Source organism: Octopus sinensis, linkage group LG19 (assembly GCF_006345805.1).
Source record: "Octopus sinensis linkage group LG19, ASM634580v1, whole genome shotgun sequence".
Taxonomy (NCBI): domain Eukaryota; kingdom Metazoa; phylum Mollusca; class Cephalopoda; order Octopoda; family Octopodidae; genus Octopus; species Octopus sinensis.
In genome coordinates this window covers 39792164-39809321 of record NC_043015.1, presented here as the reverse complement: position 1 = coordinate 39809321, position 17158 = coordinate 39792164, and the positions used below count along the sequence as shown (strand labels likewise).

The following is a 17158-nucleotide window of genomic DNA, read 5'->3' as shown; positions in this document are numbered from 1 at the left end:
TTATAATAAACTATCACTGCTACTATTAGACAGCTACTTCTATGCGCACCAACACAAAAGCATAGTTTACATATGGAAGCTACAGAGTCCTAATAAAGCTTATTCTGCTTTGTAAACAGTTGATTGGATGATGGTGAGGATACAATAAAACACGAGCTGAGAGATGGATGGACAGTAAATATGCGATAAGAGGTGAGGAGAAGAAAGAAGAGCTTCAGGGGGACATGGTCATTGATAAGGTCAAAGGCTGTGGTGAAAGGACTTAACCCTTTAGTATTTAAACCGGCCATATCCGGCCAAAATGGCTAATCTGTTTTATGTTCAAACTGACCAGATCCAGGCTCTCACACCTACCCTACAATGTTATTCTACATTAAGTAATTACACCATCAAGATCTTGAAGATATGAGAAAATGCATGATTAATTCAAATCAACGTGAATCAATAAGCATTATGTTTGATAGAATAATCTGAACACTAAAGGGGTTAAACTAATTGAAAGTAAGGAACTTACTTGGCCGTCCAGGCAAATGGCATTCTGTGATGACCGATCCTGGAACAAAATAATTTCATCTGTCTGTGTATCTTGGTTCCTACTTTAGTGTCTGTGGACTTCATGTAATGTTCTGTACAGTGAGATATACTACCTTGCAGTACTTTCTCGATTTTGGCATACAAATAGATGTTAGACGGGTGACCAGTCACAGAAAATACAGCCTGGAGGAGACAAGGGAAACAGATTTCATTCGGTTAAGAAACTTTGAAAAGAAAAAACAAAAACAAACACACATTCAAGAATAATGGGGTGGGTTGTTTATCCTTCCTTGTTTGTATGGGTAAGATAGTGCATGTGTGTGTGTATACATATATATATGTGTGTGTGTGTGTGTAAAAACTATGTTACTATACACAAAATTTTCTAACATTTTTCTAACATAACGACTTAAATATATTCTTTAACCTAATAAAACAAGCCTTCTGTAGTTTTTTTCTTCTTTTTTATTTTATATATATATATATATATATAAAATATTATTAGAGACAATACCACTATTTTGCAAAACAAACAAGGAAAGACTTAATCAATACATAAAATTTTAATAAATAGTCAAAAAAACCGCCACTACAATCGTTTCTTGTCTGATCGACAATCTTCAGGTGGACTTCCAATAATTCAGTAACTGAATTATTGGAAGTCCACCTGAAGATTGTCGATCAAGACAAGAAACGATTGTAGTGGCGGTTTTTTTTGACTATTTATTAAAATTTTATGTATTGATTAAGTCTTTCTTTGTTTGTTTTGCAAAATAGTGGTTTTGTCTCTAATAATATTTTATAATATTTTACTATAAAATTGGATTTAATCCTAAATCTGATTTTTTCCTGTAAATTTGGATTTATTCCCTAATATTTATTATTTATATATATATATATATATATATATATATGTATATGTAAATATACATATATGTTCGTAAATATACATATATGTATATATATATACATATATGTATATATATATACATATATGTATATGTATATACATATATGTATATGTATATATATATATACATATATGTATATGTATATATATATATATGTATATGTATATATATACATATACTTTATTTAAAGCAGCAGAAAATTCAACAAAATCTGTTACTCTGAGTTTCTCGTTGCCGTTCGTCAGACAGTTTTTGTTAGAATATATATACATATATATATACATACATATACATATATGTACATATATGTAGTTTGAACTCAGAACACAGGAGTTTAAAACCATGAAGTTTTGTATAATACATGCTTCTCAATCATTAAATGTGTAATTACATAGAATAATTCAAATTATACATGTTACAGAGCCCTAACTATCAATTAGAATTTATAGAGTGTTTTGTTGTATACTTACTCGTCTTTCCTTTGAATAGAACCATTTTTCATCAAATTTATATAACTCTGGCGCTGTGTTCTTGACACCGTCCACTGTGTGTAGTCTGTCGGAAGCGTGTAACAACTCTGATGGAATCATTGAGCGGATATGGAGACTGTTGGGGTCAACATAAAAGTCTTCTGTGATTTTTTTCCCCGCTTTGGCATCGTAGAGAGCAAAAGATATGAAAAAAGGTTCTGGCTGGAAGACAGACAGACAGAAAATAAAAATAAAACATCAAACAGAAAGAAAACCAATTCTGAAATTATTTTTACCAATATTTTTGTTGTTATTTTTGAATTGTTTCAACCAGTTTCAATATTCAAGTATGTTAGTTGTGAGATGATAGAATTGAGGGAGGTGGTAACTTCTCGAAGAAACTGTTAAGGCGGCGACCAGGCAGAAACATTAGCACGCCGGATGAAATGCTTAGCGGTATTTTGTCTACCGCTACGTTCAGAGTTCAAATTCTGCCAAGGTCGACTTTGCCTTTCATCCTTTCAGGATCGATTAAATAAGTACCAGTTACGCACTGGGGTCGATATAATCGACTTAATCCGTTTGTTCTTGTTTGTCCTCTCTGTGTTTAGCCCCTTATGGGTAGTAAAGAAATAGGTATTTCGTTTGCCGCTACGTTCTGAGTTAAGATTCCGCTGAGGTCGACTTTGCCTTTCATCCTTTCGGAGTCGATAAATTTAGTACCAGTTATGCACTGGGGTCAATGTAATCGATTTAATCCCTTTGTCTATCCTTGTTTGGGCAATAAAGAAATAAGAAACTGTATAACAGAGTTTATGGTGACTTATTAAATTTATTATAAAACTGAGTGTGTGGCAACTCATGGAGTCTATTAACCATTTTGATACCAACTCACCTGGGACCATTCCTGTTTCTATGATAAAATTTTTGTTTTAAAGTGATTTTAAGTGAAAGCTTTCCTTCAAGATTCCATGTTAATTTATATTCTAAACTCCAGCTTAATAATGACAAAATTATCATAATAAATTCTTCATTATTTTCTAAGTTAGTTGAAACAAAAGCAGTACCTTCATTAAAAAATATGGTAACAAAATGGTTAAATAGCATAATGTATGTGTGTATGTGTGTGTGTGTGTGTGGTAAGTTGTCAGTGTGACTGTTAAATAACAGAGTGTGTGGTAACTTAACCCTCTTTGACATGGGTTCCAATGTCTAACTTTACCCTCCACCTGGGTTCCTGAGCAAACAAATGGTAGCTGCATATACAGTCCAAGAGTGACCCTTGCAGGCAAAACTAATGGACAGAATCGGCTTCTTTGTCTTCTTGTGTTGTTCCTTACCACTTTACCAGGAATTCTGCTTTCCATGCTGGCATGGGTTGGACGGTTTGACTGAGGGCTGGCATGCCAGAAGGTTGCACCAGGCCCCAATATGATCTGGCAAGGTTTCTGCAGCTGGATGCCCATCCTAATGCCAACCACTCAAGAGAGTGTAGTAGGTGCTTTTTATGTGCCACCAGCATGAGGGCCAATGAAGCGGTACTGGCATTGGCCACGCTTGAATGGTGCTTTTTATGTGCCACCAGCATATAAAAATACCAGTGTGTGTGTGAGTGAGTGGTAAGTTAGTGCCATTATCTAACATAATGGTAACCAGTCTTGGAGAGTAGATAAGAGAAACTTTCCAAAACCGAAACATACAAATGAGACTTGGTCCCCCGACTTGCCCAGGAGGTAACAATTCCAAATAAGAACATGGTCAGACTGCGACAAACCATCTGACCCATACTAGCAACAAAAATGGATGTATGATGATGATGAGGATGATGAAGTGGTAACTCATCAATAAGAGTAAATGACTTAGAAAATGAAGAAGGGGGGGGCGTCCTACACTGAGATTTCTTGACTTGAATTATAGTCTGTGAAAATGAAGTCAGTGAGGACTGACTTTTGACCCTTTCTAGTCAGTGGGGGGAAAATAGTTGACCCTTTGCCTCCAGACAAATACAAAAAAAAAAGAAGGGTTAAAGACAAGCAGTAAGGAAGGGCTAACACAGGAAGAGGGGTTAAAATGAGAGACACAGAGGATTAGTAAGTAAAAAGGGGTAACATGAGAAATAAAGGGTTCAATAGGCAAATAAAAAAAAAGGGATCAACACGAGAAATAACATGTTGAATTATAAGCTGTTTTAAAGCTCAGCAATTATAAAGCCAAGTAAAATGACATTATGTGGTAAGAGAATTTGAGATAAAACTGGGTTAAATCTGACAGACTGTGAGAATAAACCCTAAATGGACACAATTAGAAGATTCGTTAAATACCGCAACTGGTGCAGACATCTTGCTCCTGGCTGTTTTCATAGTTTCAGAAATGATGTAAACATCGTGGAAGCTGTATTGCTACCATCTTATCAGTACGAAATTACAATTAACAAAAGACATCCCTAACGAGTCTACTCTTCTCTTTCCCTCTCTCTCTCTCTCCCTGGCACCTATGTTATGTCAGCAGACTTCACTGATACAGAATTAACTCTGCCTCCAAGGGCATCACAGTTCCCACAAAACAAAATATGTGTATGGGTTAGCATATATATATATAAGCATATACACACACGTGTGTGTGTGTGTGTATATATATATATACATATATATATACGTGTAACAGGCAGCAGATCAGTTAAAGCTGTTTATACAAGTTAATCCGAATGTTGTCTAACACCTACAGGGCATGGCACACATAAACACGGTAGTGGTGTTGTTGTTGTTACTGTTGTAGTTGTGGTGGTGGTACTAAGATAAACTAGGGAAATATTAGCAGTTTTCAGGGCTTTTGTGAGAATACACTGTATGGAAGGGTCGTTATGAAAGGTAATTCTCACCTTCTCAAGTGAAGTTAGTAAATCTTATTAACAATAATGATGGGCTTTAGGATACTGAATACATATATATACACACATATACCAAAAGCAAGCACACACACACACACACAAATATATTAATATTTAGCAGAAGTTTCTGCTTAATATTAATAAAAATATACATATACTCATATTTTGAGTTCTATTTATCATGTTTGCATCAACATACCTATATACATACTATATAAAAATTAGAAAAAAATCACCTTTTATCAATTCAAAATGAATATATATACGTTTTTATTATTATTTTGCAATTTACTTAATCATTGGTATATTATTGTTATTTTAATACTTCTATCATGTAATTTTCTAGATGGTGTAATTTAATTGTTCATTTTGAATTGATAAAAGGTATTTTTTTTTCTAATTTATATATATATATATATATTATATTTTGTGAAATTTGATTTAGTATTTCTAAATTGAATTTGTCTCTGTAAGTTAGGAATAATATTCCCTCAAATAATAATAATTATTTTATATATATGTGTGTGTGTGTGTGTGTGTGTGTGTGTGTGTGTGTGTGTGTGTGTGTGTGTGTGTGTGTATGTATGTATGTATGTATGTATGTATGTATGTATATGGAATTCATCTTTGAAGGATATTCCTATGACATCTAGAAAGGAATATATTTAAAAACTTATTAATTGTATATCTAATTTTTTCTATATGGTATATAATTTTAATTACATCATTGTTATTTGATTGTTGAATTGATAAAAGGTTGGTTCTTCTCTAATTCCTATACATATATTATATATATTATATTTTGTGAAATTTGAATAAGTATTACTAAATTGAATTTTTCCCTGTAAGTTTGGAATAATATTCCCTAATATTATATATATATATATATATATATTATATATATATATATATATATATATGCATACACACACACAGCATTAGAGTGATTTAGCTCTTATTTCTAGCAATGTAGGTGTTTCCTAACACCCTAGTCACATGTAGCTTTTTGGTGAATGCAAACTGTTGTTTATTTTGATTTTTTACACATATATATATGTATATATATATATATGTATATATATATATATATATATATATATATATATGTATGTATTGCTTAGGTGTAGTGATGATAATAACCTGATGTTAGAACTCAGTACATATTCTTCAGAAAGAATTAGTCAAGGACAGAGCAGCGATAAGAGATTAAATAAACAACAAAAGAAGTAAGAAATTATGTCATCAAGTTCGTTACATTATTTCTTAGTCCCTCGTCATTTTAATTATAGATATATAGATATAAAATAAGGGGAGGGGGTGTAATGAATGCTGTGTATAATTATATACATACTTATATATGTAAGCCTACCCAGCCTTTACAAGCGACTATGAGCAAAATCACAGTTGTGGTGGATACTGGTGTCACACAAATAGCACCTGTGCCAGTGGCATGTAAAAGCACCCATTACACTCTTGGAGTGGTTGGCATTAGGAAGAGCATTCAGCTGTAAAAACCATGCCAAATCAGACTGGATGCTGGTGCATCCTTCCAGCTTATCAGCCCTGGTCAAACTGTCCAACCCATGCCAGTATGGACAACGGACGTTAAATGATGATGATGATGACTTGGTAGTATGAACCATGCTTTGGCTAATTGGTATGGGTCCATACATTGTCACGAGTAGATACTGACACCCTCTTGTCCTTCCCATCCATGGCCCCGGGAGACAGAGGGGATGTGACTACATTGGCCTGTCTGCTAATGACCCTCCACCCAATCAACAGTATGAGGGAAAGCAAAGATGAAATTTGGACCAGGAACATGAAGGGACAGGAGACGAAATACCACAAGGCATTGAGCTGGTCACTCAAACAACTGCATCATCCTCTGCCAGGATGGTGATGAAGACGATGCTGAGGATGATGATGAAGACAATAGTGATGAGTGTGCTGATAATGAAGATGATGGTGAAGATGATGAAGGTGATGATTGTGAAGACAATACCAATAGAGATGAAAATGATGGTGATGGTGATGATGATGATGAGGACGATGCCAACAGTGATGAAGACAATGCTGATGATGATGATGATACTGAAGATGATGGTGATGAAGGCGATGATGATGATGAAGACGACACCAACAGAGATGAAGATGATACTGATGGTGATGATGATGAGAATGATGCTGATGATGATGATGACAACTATGACAGTGATGATGATGATGATGATGATGATAGAGAAACAACGAAGAGAAAGAGAGCCTTACATTCTGATGATTCTCTATGCAGTCATCGTCTGAAACATTAGCTTGCAATTTCAGCTGAAACTCTTGGAGTCTTAAAAGGAATCGTTGTCCAAGAGCTTTGGGGAAGACATCAATGACATCCTTGCTGGTGTAGACTTCTTCTTCTTCTTTACCGTAACCGAATCTCTGGAAAGAAAACAAGACATTAGCCAAGGGAAGTTGGGTGCGGCAGAGCGATAATGTGCTATAGAACAGTGGTACTATGACCATAGTATTGAGACAGGGTACTAACTACAACGGTATCTCCTTCCCTCTTCTCTCTCTTTCTCTCTCTCTCTCTCTCTCTCTCCCCAACTCCCTCCAGCCTCTCCCTTTCTAGCAATCTTTACAGCAGGAACAGTGATAAGGCACTGCTAGAAGCAGTAGTAGTAGTAGTAGTAGTAGTAATGGTGTTGGTGTTGGTAGCTATGGCAATAGGTAGCTTGGTGACAGAGGTAGCAGAGTTTGACCTTATTTTTGACCTTATGTTGTGTCCCTTTGGCGGAGGTGGACAACCATCATCATCATTTAATGTCCCCTTTTCTATGCTGTGCCAACCTTCAGTGTCAACTTCGGCATAGTTTCTATGACTGGATGCCCTTCCTAAAGCCAACCACTTTACAGAGGCACTTTATTTACTAGGTGCCTTTTTCATGGCACAAAGTACTCACAAACCCCCACAACTGAATGGGGTACCTGCTTATTTTGGTTACTGCAATGTTTATCCTATGGTTTGCCCTTCCATTGCTATTCATCGTTAATTACATCAAGAATATATTCCATCCTTCAACAGAAACCATGGATGATGAAACGGTTTGAGACATGGCTGCCTTGCCTCCTACAACACCGACATTCAGAACCAACCACACTGTCTTGAGTGTTGTGGACTCGCAAGAATAAGTGTTAAAAAAAACTATTTCCCAGCCATCTGCATCTCATCAGTGTCACCAAGCTGACCTTTGCAAAGTCGACAATTCTAGCTCTGGAGGTTCTTTTGAAAACTGAATTGGTGTTTAGTGGCAGACAAAGTTGAACTTTTACGAAATGTTAATAATCAAAAAATGGTTTTCAAAAAAAAAGCAAAAAACCAAAAAAAAACCACATCCAACCGTTCGCTTCTGAACTCGGTTAATGTTCTTACTCTTGAAAGACAGCACACTGTTCGTGCGTGTGGCTTTCACTGATTTGACAAAATTCTACACACAAATACCAAATCTATTATACCATTGTTTTAAAAGATTAAATTACTGGATCTCTACACCCCTCCACTGCCTTTCTCTCTCTCATACACACACACACACACTATCTGCTTCAAATATTTTTATTGCATCTTCATCTTCTAAATTAGAGATATACAATGGCTCCTTGCATATTTATTTCCAATGTTTCAATTTTGTCGTTCTCTTTTAAACACAAATTGAGTTTTTGTGGGGGCGTAATTGTTTAACCCAGGTCAGAGCTATGATTGAAGACACTCCAGATTTTGGCAGCCACCCTAGGAGAAATACTGGCAGTGGCACAGGGACATACACCCCCCCTTCCAGTGAGATTGATGTTATTCATGTTACCTTTTGAATAGGAGAAGGGGAAGGAAAATGTGTGCAGGGAGTGAATGTGGGAGGAGTGACATGGTGGGGAGGAAGGACTTGGTATAGGGGTTGATGCAGGGATCGAAGAAGGAATGGAGATAATATGATGGGGGAGGGGGAGGAAGGAGAGGAGGAAGCAGATGAGAGGAAGGGGGAAGAGAAGTCTTCATCCCGCAAGTTACTTGGTGACCCTGTTGGTACCATGTTAAAGCACCCAGTACACTCTGTAAAATGGGGTTGGTGTTAGGAAGGGCATCCAGCTGTGGAAACCAGGCCGAAACAGACAATGGGGCCTGGTGCAGTCCTCTGGCTTGCCAGCCCCTTGTCAAACCATCCAGCCCATGCCAGCATGGATGACAGACGCTAAATGATGGTGATGAGGATGAACTATTCCTCAGATTTCGCTTACTGTACATGTTGTGTTGTGGTGTTCATGCCTCTTATGGCTTAACTGTGTAACACAGTCGTGAACATTTTACATATTAAATGCTTCAAAACTAAAAGATTTTGTCTTTGAGACACTCGGAATTACATTACAAACCCCATAATTTGGGAACTACTACCACATCTAGTGAAGCATACCACCACCACCACCATCAAAACCAATACCTCAGTGAATACCCAGTGTTGCTGCCCCTCCCCCCGGCACCACAACAAATACCCACCACTACCCTCATTGCCACCCCACCAAATAGCCCTGCTGCTCTCCAATGTGAGGAAAAGAAACTATATTAGCTATCATCACAAAGATATATATTTAACTGGCAAATATTTCCCAGACTTTCAGCGAAGAACCATACAGAAAATTATTATTTTCAGTTTTAAAAATCAATAAAATAGATTCTCACTGGAATGGAGAAATATAAGAGAAGCTGGGGGGGGGGGGGGTGAGAAGGGAGAGAAGGAGAAAGGGAGAGAAAAGAGATATAACGTGCACGTGTGTGTGTGTGTTTGTGGACAGAACTTGTAATTTTGAAACTGCTCATGTGATATAATTAAAGATCAGCTGTTTTGCTGCGCAAATCAAGAAGGAACAAAGTAAATAATACAAAACAAAAAAAAAGCCTAAAAAAAAATAAAATATTGAGAGAAATAATTAAGAAGAGAAATAACAAACGAAGTTGGTAATGTGAATTAAACAGATGGAGAAGGAAGAAAGAGATGGAAAAACAACCAACAACAACAACAACAAAAAAAAGATGACAAAAGTGTTTTCCAGTTTTTGAGAAGTAGGAATTATCTTGGCAATAAAGAACGTGTATTAAAAAGTAGATATTTCAAAGAGAAATATTCTGAAATATTGTTAAGAGAAGGAGTTAGGTGAAAAAGGGGGGGGGGAGGCATTATTTTTGGTTTGTCGACAGAGAAAACGAAACTTAGATTGAATTAAAGATTTCGGAGTTAAAACTATATTATCAAGTGTTAGCATGGGATTATTGATTTGATAAAGTTTAACCAGATTGGGTGGAGAAAACCAATTTTGGTTTACTGCAACCAATAATAATAATAATAACAATAACAGTAATAATGATAATAATAATAATAATAATAATAATAATGATAAGAAGAAGAAGAAGGAGAAGAAGAATGATAATAATGATAATAACGCTAATAATAGTGATAATAATGATAATAATGAGAATAATAATAATAATGATAATAATAATAATAATAACAATAGTAACAATAATAGAGTTAATTTATAATGAAGACTTAATATTTATTAACTTGGAAGTGAAAATAAGTGAGGTGTGTGTGTGTGTGTATAAGAGAGAGCATCTGTGTGTGTCAGGGTGGATGTCTGTGTGCATGAGAGTGCATTAGTGTGTTTGTATGTTAAAACAAAGAAGTTGCTTTGCTGAAATGCAATATTATGAAGCCAAGATGGAAGCAGTCAATACTTGACTTTAAAACTTCAAAGCTTCATTATTATCAAAACAAAAAAAAAATTTTAAATGTTTGAAAATAAAAATTCCATTTTTTTTTTAAATCCTACATTAAGGAAGGAGTCAAAAGAACCAATGATAAACTGATTCCAGCAAATTAAGACAGAGAGAAAGGCAGACAGACAGATACTGTTTCAATTCTCTGCTGAGACTGTTTCACAGTTATTTGCCCTTAGTCACATCAAATCTTCAATTCTCTATCTAAACTAAAACCCACTAAATTTGTGCTCCGGTTGATTGCCTAACAACATACCTCTTCCCCACCCCCTAGCTCCTCAGCACGTCTCCTTATCAACCCTGCTACATGTCACTCCACATGTTACCCCCAGACTCAACACTAAACACATTCTCTCTGATCCTTCCTGAACAGTCACCCTCGGGAATTTATATATATATATATAATATATATATATATATATATATATATAGTCACCATGATAGATTGTTAGCCACTATACACATTTTTTTCTCTCCTTGTTTTTTTTCTGTGTCTCTTTCTGTAGAAGAGCGTAGGCTCGAAACATAAATGACTTTTTCTATTCCTGAGCGTTATACTAATACATCTGTTTGTTTTCTACACCACCTGTCTTCGTCTTTTGCTTTTTTCGCAAACTCTCCCTACATCTATCGATGTGATGTGTTAGAACTGAATATGTTTGTGTCTGTGTGTGCATCATTCATCTGAGAAAGTAGTCTGCCCTGTCCCTTCGTCTGAACCTTTCTCTCGCTCCCTGCCTGTCTGTCAATTGCAAACCTTTCTATCTGTGTAGAGGGCCTTTCTGTCTATCCCTCTGCTGACTGCGGTATTTATAACAGCCGTGGCAGCTAGAAGGACAGACATACTGCAGCAGAGATTATGTCTAAATAGGTCAGCTCCTGTCCATTTGAACTTCGCCTGACATGGCTGAGGTCGTAGGTCAAAGGGAGATGATATATCATTTTTTTTTGACAGGACAAAGAAAATCTTTTTATGCGCCTGTTGGTCGAGGTGGTTCGGACGAGCGAGAGTCCTTAGATTCGGTCTCGAATCTAAGCTTGGAGGAAAGAAGCGTTAGCTTTTAGATAGACAGACGGAGCAACGAACAGAGCTAAAGTACTCTTAACAAAATGGAAGTTTATAATTTAAAATATATGTGAGATTACAATGAATTATTAATCAATAAATACAATAAATGGAGAACTGAATGTAAAGTCAGACTGAAAGAGAGGGGGGGAAGGAGGGAGGGATGGAGGAAAGAGACAGAAAATGATGTCAGTAAAGAATCTGAAAGACAGGTAATAACGCCTGAGACCAAAATATAATTTGATGTATTTGGCAGCTGGTTCGATTGTTATCAATTACAGAAGTGGAGTGGTGGCTAGATAATTGGAGGTTATTTGGGGGGGGGGGCATGGGGGGGGAGAGGGGGAGAGAATTTTTTTCTTTATGTCAGACTTGTAACTATGCCAGCTGGAATGTCTTGCTAAAAATATTTAAACCTTCACTTTACAAGATGACCTCAAGAAAAGTACGAGAAAAGTACAAATTGTTAGAAAACAGAAAGATAGAGACAGTCATCTTCCAAACAGAGAGGTGAATAGCTTCTACAAGATTTAGGACCAGGTTTGGGTTGGTCTGGGGTCATGCTGAGTTAATCTGGGAACACGTTGGTTGATCTGGGATCACACTGAACTGACCTGAAGTCATGTTGGATTGATCTGGGATCATGTGTTGAAGCGAAATCCACGTCATGGTCAAGTCATTACACTCTTATATTCATATTTACTTTATAATTTTGTAATAATAACAATAATAATAATAATAATTGTTTTTAATTCAGGTATAAGACTAGTAATTCTGACAGGATAAGGTTCATAGTGAATGTCTAAAAAAAAAAAAAAACAATTATGTTTGTTTTTATATTTGCTCAGTTTCTGGTAGGTCTTGACAGATACGTTTATATCGATTGGGACAGTCATATCAATGAGTAGGCATGTTTTTTTGTCTGAAGTCTTTCAATATGATGTCTGGCCTATCTTTCTGTCAGTTTGAACAGTTTATTATTATTATTATTATTATTATTATTATTTCAAATCCTGCTGAGGTCGACTTTGCCGTTCATCCTTTTGGGGTTGATGAAATAAGAACCATGATGTAAGCGATTTAGTCCCTCTCCACAAATTTCAGGTCTTGTGCCTACAGTAGACAAAGTCATTATTAGCTCCACCTTAGCAAAGGCAGAGGTATTGTTTTCAGTTGTGTTTGTTTGTTTGTTTATTTGTTTGTCTGTGGACAAGATATCTCAAGAACCGCTGGATGGATTTGGATGAAACTTTCAGGAATGTTTGGCCTCGTGACTGGCACAAACTGATTAGATTTTGGGATCGACTGGGTACCAGACAAGAATTCTGGATTATTTTACCTGTTTTTCTACTTAATTTTTGAGAGCAGTTGGGTTCATTTTTGTGTACACTCATTTGTGAGAGCAGTTGAGTCTATTTCAGATATTCTCATTTTAAAAACCATCTCTGGCTAATCGTTGAGAGGACGTTGGTGTTGTCTTGGTGGCAGTTGGTGCTTTCTGAGTGCTCTTGTTGTTACTGTTATTATCATTATTAATAATAATGACTATTAAGAATTTCAGAGGGTGTGTCTCACTTCAATCAATTTTAACGAGAGAGACAGACAGACACACAAAGAGAGAAGGGAAAAAGGAGGGTAGGATGAAAGGAGGATAACAAACGAAGAAGACAAGGGAATGAGGAGATGGAGGAGGAGGAAAGAGACTTACTGTCATGTCTGGATATAAAGCAAACAGGTTGTGTCTTTCTTCCTGCCGGGCTTTTGCCAGTGATGTATCAGTTTCTCTGGAATACTGCAACACAAGAGAGAAAACCCAATCAGAGTAAATAACAACGTCGTATATATATACATACAATGCTATACCATTTATCCATACATAAATACCTATACATACCCACATATGCTCTTTTACTCGTTTCAGTCATTTGACTGCGGCCATGCTGGAGCACCGCCTTTAGTCGAGCACATCGACCCCAGGACTTATTCTTTGTAAGCCTAGTACTTATTCTATCGGCCTCTTTTTGCCGAACCACTAAGTTACGGGGACGTAAACACACCAGCATCGGTTGTCAAGCGATGTTGGGCGGGGGGGGGGAACAATCACAGACACACAAACATATACACACACACACATATATATATACATATGCATATATACGACAGGCTTCTTTCAGTTTCCGTCTACCAAATCCACTCACAAGGCTTTGGTCGGCCCGAGGCTATAGTAGAAGACACTTGCCCAAGGTGCCCCGCAGTGGGACTGAACCCGGAACCATGTAGTTCGTAAGCAATATATATATATATATATATATGTGGTGTGTGTGTTGCAGTAATATGAACATTAAGTACTCAATAAATGTAGAAGATGTCATTTATTTACTCAAAACTGAAGCTCCCACCACACAACTATGAGTTGTTTTCTGTTCCTGTTATATAAACACACACATATATATATATATATATATATATATACACATACACAAGGTTGAGTCAAAAAGTAATGCCATTTTGTTTAGGACAGGTATAATTACCAATACAGGAAACCCCTATTCAAGAACAACAAAAGATGAACACTCATAAATTTTATTGCAGCATTTGTAGCCATGCCAATATGGGAAGTGAGTGTAAAATGATGTTGATGATGATATCATCATTGTTTAATGTCTGCAAGCCAAGAGGCTGCATCAGGCTGCAATCCGATCTGGTAAGGTTTGTACAGTTTGCTACATTTTTCTCCTCCCCGGCTTGTGTCAATACCATAAATTGTTACATTTTCTACTCAAGCATCATATCATACTATCTCCCTTTTATTCAAAGAAACAACCCCCTGTTGCTAACCGAGTTGACAACTTCTGGAACATTTCCCCCTCCCCCCCACCCCCAAGTTCATATTCTGGTTAATATCCTTTCAGAGCAGCCTCTTCTCAGCTGATTAAGTGACATAATGTCCTGGTTTGCTGAGGTGGCTCACATCACTCACTCTCCCTTGCAATGTATCGTTCATATTATAACACCAAGAAAATGACAAAACTTTGTTTTTGCACTAAAGACCCTAATAAAATCCAGCTAAAGGGATTTTATTAGGGTCTTATCGACATAGATTACTATCAGCATTGTGGCCTAAACAAAAGACCCAGTCTTCAGTGAAAAATTGTTAATAATATATCGTGTACACTCAACTAGAAAATAGACACAAATTTGAAGACCAGTTCTTACCTTAACAAGCTCAGGGTGCATACTGTTTTCAAGACCTAATCTGTGATTGTCTGACTTTGTAGGTGTTGGACATTCTTCTGGAATGAAAATAATGAAAATGGTAAATATATTTTAATTAGACTTCGGTTATTATACCAATAACAACAACTGTGAAATATTTCTCAACATTCATCTTGAGTCAATGTGTGCAAAACAGACTTGATACCAAGTTTAAACCATTAGTATTTAAACCAGCCCTACCCAGCCCAAATATTCTACCAGTTTTATGCTCAAACCATCCAGATCCAGACTCTCACACCTACCCTATGTCATTCTAAGACTAAATAATCACCAATGAAATGCCAAAGTTACAATAGATAGACATGATTAATTCAAAACAATGTGAATAAATAAGCATAAATCTCAACACTAAAGGGTAAATCCTTAACAGAGGATCTACCTTTATTAAGGAGCCGGTGGCACGTAAAACACACCTTCTGCATGTGGCCAATGCCAGCACTGCCTTGACTGGCTTCTGTGCTGGTGGCATGTAAAAAGCACCAACCAATCGTGGACGATGCCAGCCTACCCTGGCACCTGTGCTGGTGGCACCTAAAAAGCGCCATCCGTATATGGCCGCCGCCAGCGCCGCCTTGACTGGCTTCCATGCTGGTGGCATGTAAAAAGCACCAAGTGATCGTGGTCACTGCCAGCCTCTCCTGGCACCTGTGCCGGTGGCACATAAAAAGCACCCACTACACTCATGGAGTGGTTGGCATTAGGAAGAGCATCCAGCTGTAGAAACACTGCCAGATCAGACTGGAGCCTGGTGCAGTATCCTGGCTTCCCAGACACCGGTCAAACCGTCCAACCCATGCTAGCAAGGAAAATGGACGTTAAACAATGATGATGATGTTTCAAATGAGAGAAACACATTCACGGGTTCCGAGGTTTGTCTGATGTGGTTTTATATATGATCCATTCAACAGAAACTGAGAAGTGGATGAGAAAGAGAATACATCCTCACCAAAACACCAAATCCTCCTGGAAATCATTTAGAAAATGTCTGGTTGTGAAAAATAGTTAAAGAGATATCTGGGGTTCTATACAACCCCAAGGTATTCTTGAGGGTTTTCTCTGCATGTAACATAGTCAAAGGCCTTCCTCAAGTCTTTTAAGACATTTTAACTGAGGAGGTGCTGTTTGAAGACATTCCTCAACATAAACATCTGATCAATCCAACCTGGACCTTCCCCCACTTATTCCACCTGCTCTTTCTTTTGGCAGTTTCTTGCCAGTCACTGATTTAGTCCCAATTTAAACAAATACATGCACACACGACCACCACCCACTGAATACATAACTGTAAGCATCACACACTATATATGAGCCAATGAAGAAATCTTTATGCAGTTGTAAAGCCTGCTAGAAATAGCAGCCACATATCTAAACTACACTCAATCAAAGGAACAAATGAAGAAGTTAAAGTTAGAATAAAACTACTGCATGAAACGATTTTAGTCACTAACTTCAAAAGCAAGAAATTTACCATCAATACCAGAACGTTCTGTTGAGGCTTGGGAACTGGTTTCATTAGCGTTAATGACTGCCTTGAATGCTGTCATCCAGTCGACCAACTCTGCTTCATTTTCAGCTGCCAATAAATAGGAACGCCGGTCCTGCATTTGCAGTTCAAAACAGTATTTACCTTTCTTGGTATGCTGCAACGGATCAAAGAAGGAAGAATTAGCATATCATCATCATCATCAACATCATTTAACCCTTTCGTTACCAACCCGGCTGAAACCATTTCTGGCTCTGTAATACAAATGTCTTGTTTTCATAAGTTTGGAATTAAAATCTTCCACCAAACCTTTGTCACAATTTATGTTCCTGACACTAGATGAATGATAACTAAGTTATTTTACTAAATTCTTTGTTATATTTAAAATTAATTAAAAGAAACTCAGAACATCTCAACAGAAATATGGTAACAAAAGGGTTAACAAATGATTAAGAATGACAAGGGACAAAATTGGTTAACCCTTTTCATTACCAACCCGGCTGAAACCATTTCTGGCTCTGAGTACAAATGTCTTGTTTTCATAAGTTTTGAATTAAAATCTTCCACCAAACCTTAGTCACAATTTATGTTCCTAACACTAGCTGAATGATAACTAAGTTATTTTACTAAATTCTTTGTCATATTTAAAGTAATTGAAACACAGAGCATCTCAAAAGAAATACAGTAATGAAAGAGCTAACATCTCTTTT

General features: G+C 36.8%; 1 protein-coding gene across 11 annotated transcripts in view; it reads right to left on the bottom strand.

Moving 5' to 3' along the window:
• LOC115222348 (dedicator of cytokinesis protein 9) overlaps nt 1-17158 on the bottom strand; it is a 264847-nt gene that overhangs the window by 81771 nt on the left and 165918 nt on the right. For 10 of the 11 annotated variants that reach the window (XM_036511318.1, XM_029792537.2, XM_036511319.1 and 7 more), the window contains 6 exons: nt 16434-16605; nt 14906-14982; nt 13398-13481; nt 7074-7238; nt 1916-2137; nt 515-717 (listed from right to left, as the gene is read on the bottom strand). In XM_036511318.1, coding sequence (XP_036367211.1) covers nt 515-717; nt 1916-2137; nt 7074-7238; nt 13398-13481; nt 14906-14982; nt 16434-16605 — 923 coding nt within the window. The remainder of the gene's footprint in view (nt 1-514; nt 718-1915; nt 2138-7073; nt 7239-13397; nt 13482-14905; nt 14983-16433; nt 16606-17158) is intronic. The other variant, XM_036511314.1, reaches the window with a different exon arrangement.